The 16,849-nt window shown below is 44.7% G+C and overlaps 2 protein-coding genes across 2 annotated transcripts; both read right to left on the minus strand.

Annotated features, from left to right (window-relative positions):
• Positions 1-4,473: 4,473 nt before the first annotated feature.
• LOC109763263 (cinnamoyl-CoA reductase 1) lies at positions 4,474-8,786 on the minus strand. Its single transcript, XM_020322108.4, has 8 exons — positions 8,512-8,786; positions 8,245-8,414; positions 7,715-7,900; positions 7,436-7,601; positions 6,937-7,126; positions 5,779-6,845; positions 5,529-5,675; positions 4,474-5,169 (listed from the first exon to the last, which is right to left on the minus strand). The coding sequence occupies exons 1-6, from the start codon at positions 8,636-8,638 to the stop codon at positions 6,653-6,655; spliced, it is 1,032 nt and encodes a 343-aa protein (XP_020177697.1). The 5' UTR covers positions 8,639-8,786; the 3' UTR covers positions 4,474-5,169; positions 5,529-5,675; positions 5,779-6,652.
• LOC109763264 (uncharacterized) lies at positions 4,714-5,862 on the minus strand. The gene is made up of 3 exons (XM_020322109.4): positions 5,779-5,862; positions 5,529-5,675; positions 4,714-5,169 (listed from the first exon to the last, which is right to left on the minus strand). Exons 1-3 carry the CDS (start codon positions 5,860-5,862, stop codon positions 4,714-4,716), a joined length of 687 nt encoding a protein of 228 aa, XP_020177698.2.
• Positions 8,787-16,849: the final 8,063 nt, after the last annotated feature.

A 16,849-nucleotide genomic window follows, 5' to 3' on the forward strand; every position in this document is an offset into this window, starting at 1 on the left:
ACTTCCGGACTCCAATACCCTTCGTCCAATATATCGATCTTCACCGCCGGACCATTTCGGAACTCCTCGTCATGTCCGGGATCTCATCCGGGACTCCGAACAACCTTCGGTAACCACATACTATTTCCCATAACAACTCTAGCGTCACCGAACCTTAAGTGTGTAGACCCTACGGGTTCGGGAACCATGAAGACATGACCAGGACACCTCTCCGGCCAATAACCAATAGCGGGATCTGGATACCCATATTGGCTCCCACATGTTCCAGATGATCTCATCGGATGAACCACGATGTCGGGGATTCAATCAATCCCGTATACAATTCCCTTTGTCTATCGGTATGTTACTTGCCCGAGATTCGATTGTCGGTATCCCTATACCTTGTTCGATCTCGTTACTGGCAAGTCTCTTTACTCATTCCGTAACGCATGATTCCGTGGCTAACTCCTTAGTCACATTGAGCTCATTATGATGATGCATTACCGAGTGGGCCCAGAGATACCTCTCCGTCATACGGAGTGACAAATCCCAGTCTCGATTCATGCCAACCCAACAGACACTTTCGGAGATACCTGTAGTGCACCTTTATAGCCACCCAGTTACGTTGTGACGTTTGGTACACCCAAAGCATTCCTACGGTATCCGGGAGTTGCACAATCTCATGGTCTAAGGAAATGATACTTGACATTAGAAAAGCTCTAGCAAACGAACTACACGATCTTGTGCTATGCTTAGGATTGGGTCTTGTCCATCACATCATTCTCCTAATGATGTGATCCCGTTATCAATGACATCCAATGTCCATGGTCAGGAAACCATAACCATCTATTGATCAACGAGCTAGTCAACTAGAGGCTTACTAGGGACATGTTGTGGTCTATGTATTCACACATGTATTACGGTTCCCAGTTAATACAATTATAGCATGAACAATAGACAATTATCATGAACAAGGAAATATAATAATAACCATTTTATTATTGCCTCTAGGGCATATTTCCAACAGACAACTATTATTAACACTGCAAAGAGCACGTATGGAGTGGAAATATCAACCCACATGGCATACGGGGCTAAGAAGGCAGCAAAGAATGTTGTGTTAGAAGATCAGAAGGCCCAGTACACCAGGATTAGGGATTATTTGCAGGCTGTGCTAGATACTAATCCAGGTTCAAGGTGTATAGTGACAACAAGATATCTGAGGGAGCATCCAAGCAAAAACCCTAGGTTTCATGCATTATTCTTTTGCCTAAATGGATGCAAAGAAGGGTTTCTCAGTGGCTGCAGACCATTCATAGGTAATTCCTTGGTATTGATGGATGATTTTGCCTAATGTGTGTTTTCAACTAGTTCCTGCTGGCTTGTTACATTGTTATAGGTCTAGATGGATGCTTCATAAAGCTCACTACTGGTCAACAAATTATTGCTGCTACTGGAAGAGATGGGAACAATAATATATTTCCCATTGCTTTTGGAATTGTTGATAAGGAGGACACATATTCCTGGACTTGGTTTCTGTATCAGCTGAGGGTAGCACTAGGTGGCCAATCTGGGAAGTTTGGTAACTACACAATCATTTTTGATAGGCAGAAGGTAATGAGATCCACTTGTGCTAGTTTTCATTTAGTTATTTCTAGTAGTTACTTGCATTTAGGTGTAGTTACTTTCTGTACACAATCATTTAGTTTTCATTTAGCTCTTTCTAGTAGTTACTTGCATTTAGGTGTAGTCACTAAGTTGGTCAGTAAGTTGTAGTTAATTTCACACAGGGCCTGCTTAAAGCCATAAACAGAGTCTTTCCCAATTGTCCACAAAGGTTTTGCCTTAGACATATTTACCAGAACTTTCAAAATGCTGGGTTTAGAGGGCCAGAATTAAAGAAATACATGGATGAAGCAAGTTACTCATACACTGAATATGGTTTTAATGTTGCAATGATGAGTTGAAGAGAGAGTGTGAGGCAGCATGGGCTTGGCTTAGTAAAATCCCAAAGCACACTTGGGCCAGACATGCCATGGACACAAATTCCAAAATAGATTTAGTAGTTAACAACTTAAGTGAGGTTTTCAACAAGTGGGTTCTAGATGTCAGGGCTAAGCCAATAAGGACCATGGTTGATGGAATTAGAACAAAGTTAATGGTCAAGTTTAATGCAAATAGAACCAAGACTCAGACTGTCAGATGGGAGATTTGTCCAACATATGGAGAGAAATTGGAGGAACCAAAGAAGTGGTCTAGAAACTGCCAATCAATGATGGCTGGCCCCAACCTTTACCAAGTTACTAGTGGGGAGAGAACATATGCTGTTAACCTAGCACATAGGGATTGTGGGTGTAAGAAGTGGGATATGACAGTAGTTCCTTGCAATCATGTTGTTTTTGCTATACACAAGGCTAAGCTTCAGCTAGAGGACTTTGTTCACGATTTCTTCAAAAAACCTATGTACCTGGCAGCTTACAGTCCTATAATATATCATGTACCTGCCCTGACATGTGGCCCAGGACAGATAGTTTGGACACTGAGCCTCCTATTTTCAAAGAACACAAGGGCAAAGCACAGACTAAGAGGAGAAAGGGCCAATTTGAGAAGCCATCTCACAAAGACACTTCAAGGATGGCCTCAATTACCTGCTCGAACTGTAATAAGGTGGGCCAAAGGTACACCAATTGCCATGATGCTCTGAAGCCTGCACTGGCTATGAGAAAGAACAAACATCAGGTAACCACTCTGCTAATAGTAGGACTAAATTTCTTGGTACTTTGTTACTTACTAATATTAAACTACTTCTTTCATTGTAGCCAAGCACCAGCTCTTATCCACCTGATAGTAGAACTACACCAGCACCTGCAAGGACTGCAGCCTCTGCTACTGCCACTGCTGGTGGATCATCAAGGAGGGCAACATCCGCTGCCAGTAGACCAGCTCCAGCAAGGAGGGAAACATCTGCTGCAAGGAGGGCAACATCTGTTGCTGCATCAGGTGCTGCTACTAATACCACACCAGCTAGGAGGCCAACTAGATCAGCTGTTGCTAGTGCACTAGCTGCTCCCAAGGGTAAGGCACCATCCACTAAATCTTCATCAGTTGCTCCCAAGAGTAAGGCACCAGCTGCTCCCAAGGGTAAGGCACCAGCAACTAGATCTTCATCAGCTGCTGCAAAGGAACCAAGGTTAGCTTTCATGCCTCCAAGACCAACTGATGGCTCCCAGAGAGTCAGGAAGCCCAACAACAGAACGAAGGGATACTTGACTTCCTCTGGTGCAGAATGGTGACTATGTTGTCTTGATGCTGTATCAAACTATGGCATTTTGGTTGTGTTGTGTCAAACTATGTTGTGTTGGTACTGTAATGATCAAGTGATGATCAATTAATGTAGTGCTAATCCAGTTATGATCCTTCTGTGAAACTTTGGCATTCTAGTAGTCCTGTGATGATCAACTATGATGATCAATTGGTGTAGTGCTACTCCAGTTTTAAACCTTGTGTCAAACTATGGCATTCTAGTAGTACTGTGATACTCTTGTGATGATGGTGATGGTGCTACTCTTGTGATGATAATGTTGTGCTAAAAAACCAAATTGACCCTACTTGATGCCTCAGTGTCAACAAAAAGCCAAAAAACCCTAATTGACCCTACTAGATGCCTTGGTGTCGATAAAAAACCAAAAACCGCTCACTTGCCCTACTTGATGCCTCGGCGTCGACAAAGAGCCAAAAAACCCTAATTGACCCTACTTGATGCCTCGGCGTCGACAAAAAGCCAAAAACCCCTCACTTGCCCTACTTGATGCCTCGACGTCGATAAAAAGCCAAAGACCCCTAATTGACCCTACTTGATGCCTCGGCGTCGATAAAAAGCCAAAAAACCCTCACTTGCCCTACTTGATGCCTCGGCATCGATAAAAAGCCAAAGACCCCTCACTTGCCCTACTTGATGCCTCAGTGTCGATAAAAAGCCAAAAACCCCTCACTTGCCCTACTTGATGCCTCGGCGTCGATAATAAGCCAAAAAACCCTCACTTGCCCTACTTGATGCCGAGGCATCGACAAAAAGCCAAAAGACCCTCACTTGCCCTACTTGATGCCTCGACGTCGACAAAAAGCCAAAAACCCTAATTGACCCTACTTGATGCCTCAGCGTCGATAAAAAGCCAAAAAACCCTCACTTGCTCTACTTGATGCCTAGGCATCGAGAAAAAGCCAAAAAAACCCTCACTTGCTCTACTTGATGCCGAGGCATCGACAAAAAGCCAAAAACCCTAATTGACCCTACTTGATGCCTCGGTGTCGACAAAAAACCAAAAAACCCTCACTTGCCCTCCTTGATGCCTCGGTATCGACAAAAAGCCAAAAACCCTAATTGACCCTACTTGATGCCTCAGCGTCGACAAAAAGCCAAAAACCACAAATTGACTCTACTTAAGCTCACAATCATCAGTTGAACAGAAACATACTTAAGATCACAATCATCAATTGCAAACATCTTACTTAAGATAACATTAACCAACTCTAAATACCACCACATTCAGGACTAGTTCAAATCCATACATAATCATAGTACTAGATTAGTACATTACATATCCATAGTTCAGGAGTACTCATAGTTAATAGAATTTAAATTACTATCATTACAGCAAATGCCAAACCACACCCTGCAAAAGGTCAGCAAATGCCAAATGATATTGCCCATTCTTCTCTTCCACAACCACCTGCTTATCCATTTATGATGGCCTTGATCCCCTCCAGCTTCACATTGCTCTCTTCAACTGGCTTCTTGAGCTCGTCAATGTGGATCTGCAGATTCTTCCTCTCTTCAGCTAGCTTCAACTTCATGTTCCTAATGACACTAGCTTGAGCAGCTGCTAGGTTCTTAACAGTGTCATACTTCTCCTGCAACTTGGTGGTTTCAGCATCTTTCCTTTCTATCACTGCCCTCTGCTCCTGGGCATCCATAAGTGCATTGACATCTTCAACCAACTTCTCATAGCTGGCCTGGAGTTTCTTTTTCTCTTGTGTCAGGTCATGAATAGCAAATGAATGCATCAGACTGTCCTCATTCATGTCTCTCTTACTCTGTTCATACATAAACCATAACTTGGATAGTGCATTCCCAAGGGTATTGGGCCAAGATGGATCAATCCATTCTACTAGTCCATAGTTTTTATCTTCCTGAAAAAACAATATTAACATAAAGAATTACATAACAGTGACTTTCTTGCAATGATGGGCTAGATTACTTTATACTAAAATTCAGATCATGCAAGCTCAAGCTCAAGATAGAATATTTAAACATGTCCTAAAGTAAACAATGATTTGCTCTAAAGTAAACAACTACTAAGTAAACAATGATGGTGTGCTAACCCATGCATCTTCTGTCTTAAAATAAGCTAACATGGCAGAGTCAACAAAATGACCTAACTAAACAATGTTGCCAGATCCAGACTAAACAATGCTGCCATAGTAAACAATTAATGAATCCACTGTCCAAACTTCACAATATAATACAATTAGTGAAGTTGGAACCATACCTTCTCTGCACAACAAAGGAACCTCCTGCCAGTGTGAATCCCTTCAAAAGAAACACGCCTCTCTGCTGCCTTCCCGTGTCCATGGCACAAAACATACATATCTGTCTCAGGGCCCTCGAAATCTGAGTCTTCGGTGCTAGCAGGAACCTGGAGTGCAAAGGAATGACCGAGATTTGGTCCATAATTTGAAAAGAAGCTCATTCAAGAAATCCCCAAATATCAAACCCTAACCCTAACTCTGAGAACTGACCTTAATGGTGCCGTCGTCGAAAGCTGAGCTCATGTGCTCCACGGTGTGCTCGCTGCTATCCGACCCATCACTCCACGACACCATGGCACTGCGGCGGCGCGGCGGCGACGGATGCGGCGACCAAGAACAGAGCGAGAGCGAGAGATGAGCGAGCGAGAAGACTGGATAAGGAGTAACGGTTCACACTTTTGACTGCTAGGACCGAACGGTGCCGTCTCGCCGTCTAACGGCTGCCGGGACGGCCTGGAGTGCCACGTAGGCGAAAAACGGGCCCCATCTGTCGTAAACTCACTTAAAGCGGCCCGATCCGCCGATCAGTGGTTTTTGCAAAAGAATTACGCAAGACGTGGTGCTTTCTGCAGAGAATCTGTATCCTAGTGTTTTTCGCAAACCTAGCCCTCAAAGTGGTGGTTTTATGCAATCTACTCGACGGGAAGAGATGCTCGTTAATAATCTAAAACTTATTGTGTTTAATAAGATATATAACTCTCTTTATCTTAGTATTGTAAAGAAGCTGGATTGTTTTCCGACAGAGAAAAAAATAACCTTCTCTTGAGTTTGACATAAGAGCCATATCAAAATTAAGAAACAATATCTCTCTACTATTTCTCATTACTAGACTTTCATATCAGCACTTGGACCAGACGGTATGCTCATAAATCTGGAGTCACTGCTTTGAGAGTACTCCTCCCGAGTCTCGCTTTCTCTTGACGAAAGTGAGCACAAATGCACAATATTTGCATTGGCATCCATCCTGAATGGACTAGTGGAGGAGTCGAGAAATAGAGACCTAACCCTTGCTTATTTTTGCGAAACACATTTCACGATGTTTCAGGCCAAATGCAGAATCAATGGCACAATAATGGGATCATTCTCATTCCTGGATAGGCGGCATTCGATAGATGAATGGAAGCCGGCATGGTTCGTCATCTGAAACCCCAAGAAGCCCTGCTTTTTCGTAGGATTCGATACTATCTGCGAGTGTCTCCTCCAACTTCCTTGGTTTCCACCCTAAATTCTTCAGCTTTTCCGAAGTGACTCCAACGCTAAAATCCACATCAACCATCCTGCCAACCCAAAATTTCGTAATGAAAATCCTTCGTATTTGATAATCAAGCTATGACATGGTGTCGATAGTCTTGATGCTATGACACTTACTTGTCTACATAAATGTAGCTAGGGTACATGCTCTTCAGGATTGCGAGCAAATCCTTTAGGTCCATTTGGTCCAGTGAGCATATGTATCTCTCAGACTGCCCTGCCTTGTTGTACAACAGGAGCAATGCGTCGGCGATATCACGAACGTCTACTATGGGAAAGAACTTGTTGTTCATCGTGTCGGGGCCTCCTGCGATCGGACATATGATGGAATTACATTTACGCACAAGGATGTGTACTTTAAAAGGTCATTTTCTGAACTTCATTAAAACCGAGGCTGTCTTAATACACTCTTAATATAAAAGCCGAGGAGCTCCTCCGGCGTCAATTTTTGTTCTGAACTTCATCGCTCTGCTGCACTTCGACGACAACAACAACAGCAAAATGGAAGGAAAACAACCGGCTTTGGTTTCCAATAGTACTAACCTCTAACCATATGTGATGTGCAATGTACAAAATGATTATGTATCCTTGTGATGCATGAGCTGAGGAGTGGAACCTTTTATCATGTAGACGAGGACCTTGCTGCTGGTATTGACCGCCACATGCTTCAACAGAGGGCCGAAAACCAGACCAGGGCAAAATGTGACGACGTGCAGCCCGTTCTTCTCTCCGTATTCCAGGGCCATCTCCTCGGCTTCAGTCTTTGCAAGAGAATACCAGTTCTGCCAACACAAACATGAATAATTTCAAGATTTCGGTGGCAGATTTTAATCCTGGGGCATGCACTTGGTGCATTTATTAATTCACCATCAATGATTAATTGCTGAGCGCTGACCTCAGTCTGTCTGCAGAACTCCTTGTCTGACCAACAGCTCTCATCTTTGATTTTATCTCGAGGCCAATCCGGGTTGAAGCAATTAGTGGCGATGGACGAGACCACGATGAGTTTATGAACTTTCGTAGCTGAGCAAGCCTTGAGCACATTCATGGTGCCCTTGACAGCAGGTTCCATCATCTCTTTCTGCACAAATTTTCAAGTTTATTATCAGTAATAACAGCAGAAGGGTTTACTATAGAAGCAGAGAGTTTTCTGAATGAAGATTTTATTGATCTTTCTATTGAAAAGAATCAAAACTGAGAAGAAAAGCATCTTGACATCAGTGACCAGTAGCACTCGCAGTCAAACTCTGAGCTCATCCAAAACACATTCCTCTTCTCTTGCACTTCTTCAATTCCATCCCAAACTAACAGTCAGTATTTTTTTCAGATCTAGCTTGAATAATACTAACAGTTAGTAGTAATTTTTTTTTCAGGTATAGCTTGAATAATTTTGGAATAGTTGCAGTTAAGCAAATTTGCACTTGCCTGTGGGTCAACCATCTTTTGATCGGGCACTGGAGTGGCAACATGGAAGACGCCCTCGCAGCCGGCGAACGCGGCCGCCACCGTCTCGTAGTCGAGCATGTCCGCCTTGAACAGCCGCAGGTTCGCCGGGGCTCCGTCCAGTTCCGCCAGGAACGCGTTCTTCGGATCACCTGCAAGAGAAACCACGCATCGACCCGGAAGATTAACAAGATGCAGAAATTGAGCGGTGTCGTCAGGGCAGCTGTTGGTGGTGGTTGCATTGCATACGTGGGTCGCGGACGGTGGCGTGGACGGCGTAGCCGCGGGAGAGGAGCAGCTTGACGAGCCACGAGCCTATGAACCCGTTGCCGCCGGTGACGCACACGCGGGGCGGCGGCGGGGACGACGTCGCCATCTCCTGTTGTTCAGAGTTCAGAGTTCAGTGTAGGTGAGAGGACGCGAGAGTTTTCGTTATCGTTTCACAGGACAACCATTCTTGACTCTCTGTCTCTCGCCACAAGCGGCTCGTGTGGATGGCTTCACGCGCACTAACAAAGTCGGGCAACGCGGCTACCAAAGATTTCCGATGATATGTCCAGTGTAGGCATTGTTTGAAAAACCGCACTGGTGACCCGTTTTTGGTTTTAACCGGTCGGACCACCGGTTCACATTTTCAACCGTTGGTTGTTTAGACAAAAGTAAAATGTGCAAAAATAAAAACTCGTATATTAGTTGTCGCTCAAAAGGATGTATCTAGCACAGAAATACGTCTAGATACATCCGTTTTAGCGTCTGCTAGATACATCCGTTTGAGCGATGTATTATATACATCCGTTTGAGCGACAACTAATATAGATCAGAGACCATCATTTGTCAGAAACTTACGCTTGGCTAGATGGTACTAGCTTAGCCCGTGCGGCGGCACGCCGCGCCTAATGCTTATCGATACGATGTGTCCATTTACAACAAATGTTACTGGTTTAAGGTAAGAGAACCCTGTATGTAAAAAGATAAACAGGAAAGAGACATAGAGAAATACACATTGCGACCTCTCCAATAAGACACATTTATTCTCGCCATGCCGTTCTATAAAACAAAGAGCATGCTACAATTTACTTCCTTCTGTTAGTTTCAGTATATAAAGGCACCATTAGCCGAGGGAGTGCCATATTAGTAGTTAACATGATAGAGTTCATTTTTTTTAGAAAAGGAGGATGACCCCCGGCCTCTGCATCTGGGCGATGTATACGGCCACTTTATTAATTATTCTCACAAGACCTTACAAAGTAATATAACAGTAAGACTAAAGCCGCCGTCTAATCATCTCTATCCCGCTGATGAAGGGGCGCAGATAGCCTGGGCCTAATACCAAACAGACATCGCAGCCAAACCTAACATCTAAGACCTGAGAACTCATCCAGGACGCCTGCCAGGCATGGGTCTCACCGATCCGGCGTGCACTCAGATGCCGCCTCCGCCAACTGCCACCGCTCCATCTTCAGAACTGTCCTGATGCATCAACCTTGCTCGGTCTAGCTAACGTCGACGCCACCACGGCGCCAAACGACACCTCCTCCCTGCGCGCAAACAGCTGAACACGTCGCGGTCGCAACTGATACACCTCAGCGCCATGCTGCCAAGTATCACCAGCCGACACAGCTTGAAGTCCTTGGAAGATCTGTCGTGCGTAGCACCTGCCGACTAGGCATGACAAGGCGTAGCACCTGTCGGTCAGGCATGACTTGACATCACCACCGAAGCTCCGTGCAAGATGAAGCCGCTCCACCTCCTGCCTCTGACCTCCAGCGCTGCTCCGCAAACGATGCTCCCAAGAGAGAAACGACACTGCAGTGCCGCCATCGTCCGATCTGGAACACCAGATCCTAGGGTTTCCCCCGGAGCAGCACGAGTGGGTCGACAATAGTTACACGACGATGCCTTCATCAAGGTAACGGCGAGAACGCCGCCATCGCCTGCCATTGGCTCGGTTTTCACCGGCAACCATGTCTCCCCTACTCGTAGCCGGGACAAGATGATGGATCTCGAGATCCGATCACCAAGCCTCTGGCCGGCCATCTCGGGAAGAAGATGACCACCACGTCCAGCAGTGTCACCACGCCTGGCACGCGTCGCCGCCGGCACCCCCATGGTGCCTAGAGGCCGACAAGCCCCGACGATTCCCCTCCAGCCGCCATGGCCCAGACCCCGGCACCCCCAGATCCAGATCGGATCGGGGTCCAGGGCCCCAAGCCGTAACCGCCGCGGAGGCAGCACCACTGGACGATGCCAAGCCCTCCAGCCCGCCGCCGAGTCATCGCCGAAGCTTCGCCGTGCCACGCCGCCAAGCCACCGCCGGGATACCTCGAGCCGCCACTAGAGAAGCCGCAGCCGCCGCGCGTTGGAGAGGGCTCAAGCCGCAGTAGCCCCGCCGCCAGGCAGGGACGCCGCCACCCAGCACGCCCTCCGCCGCGCCGCTAGGCCCCGCCCAGCCCAGCGTCGTCCCGCGCCGCGCCGTCCCGCGCCGGACGCCAGCCGCGAGGAGGGGCAAGATCCCCGCCGCCACCAACGCCGGCCGGTCTTTGCCCGGCGGCGCTGTGCGGTGGCGGCGGGGGGAGAAGTCGACGAGGGTGGGCGAGAGGCGGTGGCTAGGGTTTCCCCCGAGGACGCTCGCGGGAGCGGCTCGGGGGTCTCGAGTGTGTCGTGCTCGTGAGATAATAATGTGCATGAACCTATGCCTGAATCAGTCATTTATGACCATATATACTTCAGCTATACATCGAGATAATGTTTGTGTATAAAAGTGGAAATACCAATGTTTATGTATAGGAAGAAATACCAATAGGTACGACCATCTGTTGCAGTTTTTTTGTCTGACGGTGACTAACTTGCATTCATGACATAGCAATTGAAAAACATTTTCTCAGCCAGAAGCCAGGCAAAATTAGACACATTTCACTGATCTTTAGACTGGTCATTGTCTCATAACATTCAAAGGAAAAACAAATATACAACACAGAGAAACATAGCAAGTGAGATGGGAACACATCACACAAAGAAGAAAAGGTACAGTGATTGTAGTATAAAACCAGGTAGACCGCGCATACAAATTTTGATTCATAAAGTAAGTTTTTTCCTCACAGAAATATAAACTGGGAGAGAAAAGTAAGCTTTCAAAATCAAACACTGGGAGAAAAATGTAAGATGTCCATGTAAATTAGTTGGTGTGCTGCAGAAAAGAATGAATACTGAAAATAGGGTAAAACCATATTTTTAGTATTGATGCCTACATACAACAAATATGAGAATGGGGGTAAACCCATACTGTTTAGTAAGTATCGAGGACTGGTGAAAAATGAGTTACAATATAAATCTTGTAAATAAATAGTTTTGACTGGAATTGGTTCAGTTATTAATTGTAGTCAAGTGACACATATGTTAGTAAAGCATGACAGGCAACAACTAACCAGTGCTATCCTTACGATACTTCAGGAAATTATGTAAATTGTGGGCACATAAACCCACAACTTAATCGATATCCAATTAAATGTAATACAATATAAGATAAAAAGATTCATGTCTAGGTGCGGCCATCATTACTGCTTCCACTTGAATCACGAAGAAACAGTACAAAGGTTCAGGATGAGTTAAACAATGCATCAGTTCAGCTTCAGAAGCTTGTTCTGTTGCCTGGTACTATAATGGCCAGAGCCAATGCGTTTCTTTCCGAGAGCCATTACGCTGAGCTCTAGAGAGCCTTTGAGCTCGTATAAGTAAATAAATACAAAGATATACAGCCTGCCAGTGCTGCTTTCGGCAAGAGAGGCTTCTACGGTTCTACGTTGGCAGCAGAGTGTTGGGGAACACAGTAATTTAAAAAAAAATCCTACGATCACGCAAGATCTATCTAGGTGATGCATAGCAACGAGAGGGGAGAGTGTTGTCTACGTATCCTCGTAGACCGAAAGCGGAAGCGTTATGACAACACGGTTGATGTAGTCGTACGTCTTCACGATCCGAACGATCCTAGCACCGAAGGTACGGCACCTCCGCGATCTACACACGTTCAGCTCGGTGACGTCCCACGAACTCTAGATCCAGCTGAGGTCGAGGGAGAGTTTCGTCAGCACGACGGCGTGGTGACGGTGATGATGAAGTTACCGGCACAGGGCTTCGCCTGAGCACTACGACGATATGACCGAGGTGTGTAACTGTGGAGGGGGGCACCGCACACGGCTAAGACAAATCTTGAGTGCCTTTGGGGTGCTCCCCTCCCCCGTATATAAAGGAGGGAGGGAGGAGGCGGCCGGCCTAGGCGGCGCGCCAAGCATAGGGAGTCCTACTAGGACTCCCAAGTCCTAGTAGGATTCCCTTTCCTATTCGGAGTAGGAGAGAAGGAAAGAGAGGGAGAGGGAGAGGGGGAAGGAAAGGGGGGCCGCACCCTGATAACCCACAAGTATAGGGGATCGCAACAGTTTTCGAGGGTAGAGTATTCAACCCAAATTTATTGACTCTACACAAGGGAAGCCAAAGAATATTCTCAAGTATTAGCAGTTGAGTTCTCAATTCAACCACACCTGGATAACTTAATATCTGCAGCAAAGTATTTAGTAGCAAAGTAGTATGATAGTAACGGTAACGGTAGCAAAAGTAATATTTTTGGGTTTTGTAGTGATTGTAACAGTAGCAACGGTAAAGTAAATAAGCGAAGAACAATATGTGAAAAGCTCGTAGGCATTGGATCGGTGATGGAGAATTATGCCGGATGCGGTTCATCATGTAACAGTCATAACATAGGGTGACACAGAACTAGCTCCAATTCATCAATATAATGTAGGCATGTATTCCGAATATAGTCATACGTGCTTATGGAAAAGAACTTGCATGACATCTTTTGTCCTACCCTCCCGTGGCAGCGGGGTTCTATTGGAAACTAAGGGATATTAAGGCCTCCTTTTAATAGAGTACTGGACCAAAGCATTAACACATAGTGAATACATGAACTCCTCAAACTACGGTCATCACCGGGAGTGGTCCCGATTATTGTCACTTCGGGGTTGCCGGATCATAACACATAGTAGGTGACTATAGACTTGCAAGATAGGATCAAGAACTCACATATATTCATGAAAACATAATAGGTTCAGATCTGAAATCATGGCACTCGGGCCCTAGTGACAAGCATTAAGCATAGCAAAGTCATAGCAACATCAATCACAGAACATAGTGGATACTAGGGATCAAACCCTAACAAAACTAACTCGATTACATGATAAATCTCATCCAACCCATCACCGTCCAGCAAGCCTACGATGGAATTACTCACGCACGATGATGAGCATCATGAAATTGGTGATGGAGGATGGTTGATGATGACGATGGCGACGGATTCCCCTCTGCGGAGCCCCGAACGGACTCCAGATCAGCCCTCCCGAGAGAGTTTAGGGCTTGGCGGCGGCTCCGTATCGTAAAACGCGATGAATCTTTCTCTCTGATTTTTTTCTCCCCGAACACGAATATATGGAGTTGGAGTTGAGGTCGGTGGAGCTCCAGGGGGCCCACGAGGCAGGGGGCGCGCCTCCCACCCTCGTGGAAAGGGTGTGGCCCCCCTGGCCTTGATTCTTTCGCCAGTATTTTTAATTATTTCCAAAAATAATCTCCGTGAAGTTTCAGGTCATTCCGAGAACTTTTGTTTCTGCACAAAGATAACACCATGGCAATTCTGCTGAAAACAGCGTTAGTCCGGGTTAGTTCCATTCAAATCATGCAAATTAGAGTCCAAAACAAGGGCAAAAGTGTTTGCAAAAGTAGATACGACGGAGACGTATCAACTCCCCCAAGCTTAAACCTTTGCTTGTCCTCAAGCAATTCAGTTGATAAACTGAAAGTTGCTCTTGTTGTTGTAAATATGTAAAGCCAGCATTCAAGTTTTCAGCAAGGATTATGAACTAACCATATTCACAATAACATTTAGGTCTCATGTTTACTCATATCAATGACATAATCAACTAGCGAGCAATAATAATAAATCTCGGATGACAACACTTTCTCAAAACAATCATAATATGATATAACAAGATGGTATCTCGCTAGCCCTTTCTCAGACCGCAAAACATAAATGTAGAGCACCTTTAAAGATCAAGGACTGACTAGACATTGTAATTCATGGTAAAAGAGATCCAATCATAGTCATACCCAATATAAATTAACAGTAATGAATGCAAATGACAGCGGTGCTCTCCAGCTGGTGCTTTTTAATAAGAGGGTGATGACTCAACATAAAAGTAAATAGATAGGCCCTTCGCAGAGGGAAACAGGGATTTGTAGAGGTGCTAGAGCTCGGTTTTGAAATAGAGATAAATAATATTTTGAGTGGCATACTTTCATTGTCAACATAACAACCGAGAGATGGCGATATCTTTCATGCTACACACATTATAGGCGGTTCCCAAACAGAATGGTAAAGTTTATACTCCCCCTCCACCAACAAGCATCAATCCATGGCTTGCTCGAAACAACGAGTGCCTCCAACTAACAAGAGTCCCGGGGGAGTTTTGTTTGCAATTATTTTGATTTGATTTGCATAAAGCATGGGACTGGGCATCCCGGTGACCAGCCATTTTCTCGTGAGTGAGGAGCGGAGTCCAATCTTCTTGAGAATAACCCGCCTAACATGGAAGATACGGACAGCCCTAGTTGATACATGAGCTATTCGAGCATACAAAACAGAATTTTATTTGAAGGTTTAGAGTTTGGCACATACAAATTTACTTGGAACGGCAGGTAGATACCGCATATAGGAAGGTATAGTGGACTCATATGGAATAACTTTGGGGTTTAAGGGATTGGATGCACAAGCAGTATTCCCGCTTAGTACAAATGAAGGCTAGCAAAAGACTGGGAAGCGACCAACTAGAGAGCGACAACAGTCATGAACATGCATTAAAATTAATAAACATTGAGTACAAGCATGAGTAGGATATAATCCACCATGAACATAAATATCATGAAGGCTATGTTGATTTTGTTTCAACTACATGCGTGAACATGTGGCAAGTCAAGTCACTCGAATCATTCAAAGGAGGATACCACCCTATCATACCACATCACAACCATTTTAATAGCATGTTGGCACGCAAGGTAAACTATTATAAACTCCTAGCTAATTAAGCATGACATAAGTAACTATAATCTCTAATTGTCATTGCAACCATGTTTATTCATAATAGGCTAAATCAGGAACAAGAGAGGTCGAGTTCATACCAGCTTATCTCATCTCAATCAGTCCATCATATATCGTCATAATTGCCTTTCACTTGCACGACCGAATGGTGTGAATAATAATAGTGCATGTGCATTGGACTAAGCTGGAATCTGCAGGCATTCAATAAACAGGAGAAGAAAAGGCAATACGGGCTCTTGGTTAAATCAACAATAATGCATATAAGAGCCACTTCAACAATTTCATTATGGTCTTCTCCTATCGACCCCCAAAGAAAAGAAATAAAAACTATTTACACGGGAAAGCTCCCAACAGCAAAAGAAGAACATGAAATATTTTTGGTTTTTCTTTTAATTATTACTACTACAGCAAGAAAATAAGCTAGCTAAAAGCTAATACTATTTTTTTGGTTTTCTTAAGGTTTTTCAAACACACAAGAAGAAAGCCCAAAAGGAAAATAAACTAGCATGGATAATACAATGAAAGAGTATGAGCACCGACATCTAGCATGAGCGTGTGAACATAAATGTAATGTCGGTGAGAAATACGTACTCCCCCAAGCTTAGGCTTTTGGCCTAAGTTGGTCTAATGCCACGGCTGGCCTGGCGGATATCCAAAGTTGTAACTGTGGTCGTACTGAGATGAAGCCTCGGGTTGCCACTGGCTGGCAATCTCCTCCGGATTCCACTGATAAACAGACTGTCGTGAAGGATCAAATTGTGGTTCCGGCTCTGGCTCTGTAGCTAATGTGGGGTTCCGGTAGGCGTGAATGGTCTCCAAGGGAACAAGGTACTTGCCTGCAGATAAATCAAACAAGGAAGGAGCAGGCAAGGTAATAGTCTCAGGGTGATTTTTATCAAATAACAGTCTATAGTTAAACTCCTTTCTCCCGTTCTTAACAATGAAATCATGTGCAACCATACTCTTGTAATCTAGAAGAACAGTAGGCAACAATTTTTCTTCTTTCTCAGAATGCCTAATAGGTATTTCAAAATGTTTAGCAAGGCGTGAAGCATAGACACCTCCAAAGATGGGGCCCTTTGTACGGTTCAGACTTAACCGTTTGGCAATAATAGCGCCCATACTAACAGAGTCATCACGGAATAAAGCATGAAACAAAATAATAATATCGGGAACACTAAGGTTTCCACAGTTTCCGTGACCAATTAAGCAACGACTAGCAAATATTGCAAAGTAGCGTAAAACAGGATAATGTATGCTAGTGATTCTTGCATCGGAAACCTTCCTAGTTTCCCTACAGTAATAGTATCAATAAACCCATCCACATCTCTACAATGTGGTTCCTTTAGGCTACCCTCGAAAGGTATTTTGCAAACCCTGCAAAATTCATATAGTGACATCTTCTTAACCACATCATATAAATGAAACTCTACTGAAGGAGGTGAT

Source organism: Aegilops tauschii, chromosome 5, assembly GCF_002575655.3.
Source record: "Aegilops tauschii subsp. strangulata cultivar AL8/78 chromosome 5, Aet v6.0, whole genome shotgun sequence".
Taxonomy (NCBI): Eukaryota; Viridiplantae; Streptophyta; class Magnoliopsida; order Poales; family Poaceae; genus Aegilops; species Aegilops tauschii.

Bases quoted from the DNA above. Each gene is read 5' to 3' on its own strand.
- LOC109763264 (XM_020322109.4), bottom strand. From the start codon at position 5,862: ATGGTGTCGTGGAGTGATGGGTCGGATAGCAGCGAGCACACCGTGGAG. The intron at 5,676-5,778 runs GTCAGTTCTCAG...TTTGCACTCCAG, and splicing joins TCGACGACGGCACCATTAAG to GTTCCTGCTAGCACCGAAGA. The intron at 5,170-5,528 runs GTATGGTTCCAA...TTGTTTTTTCAG, and splicing joins TCCTTTGTTGTGCAGAGAAG to GAAGATAAAAACTATGGACT.
- LOC109763263 (XM_020322108.4), bottom strand. From the start codon at position 8,638: ATGGCGACGTCGTCCCCGCCGCCGCCCCGCGTGTGCGTCACCGGCGGC. The intron at 8,415-8,511 runs GTATGCAATGCA...TTTCTCTTGCAG, and splicing joins CGCCACCGTCCGCGACCCAC to GTGATCCGAAGAACGCGTTC. The intron at 7,602-7,714 runs GTCAGCGCTCAG...TTGTGTTGGCAG, and splicing joins AGTTCTGCAGACAGACTGAG to AACTGGTATTCTCTTGCAAA.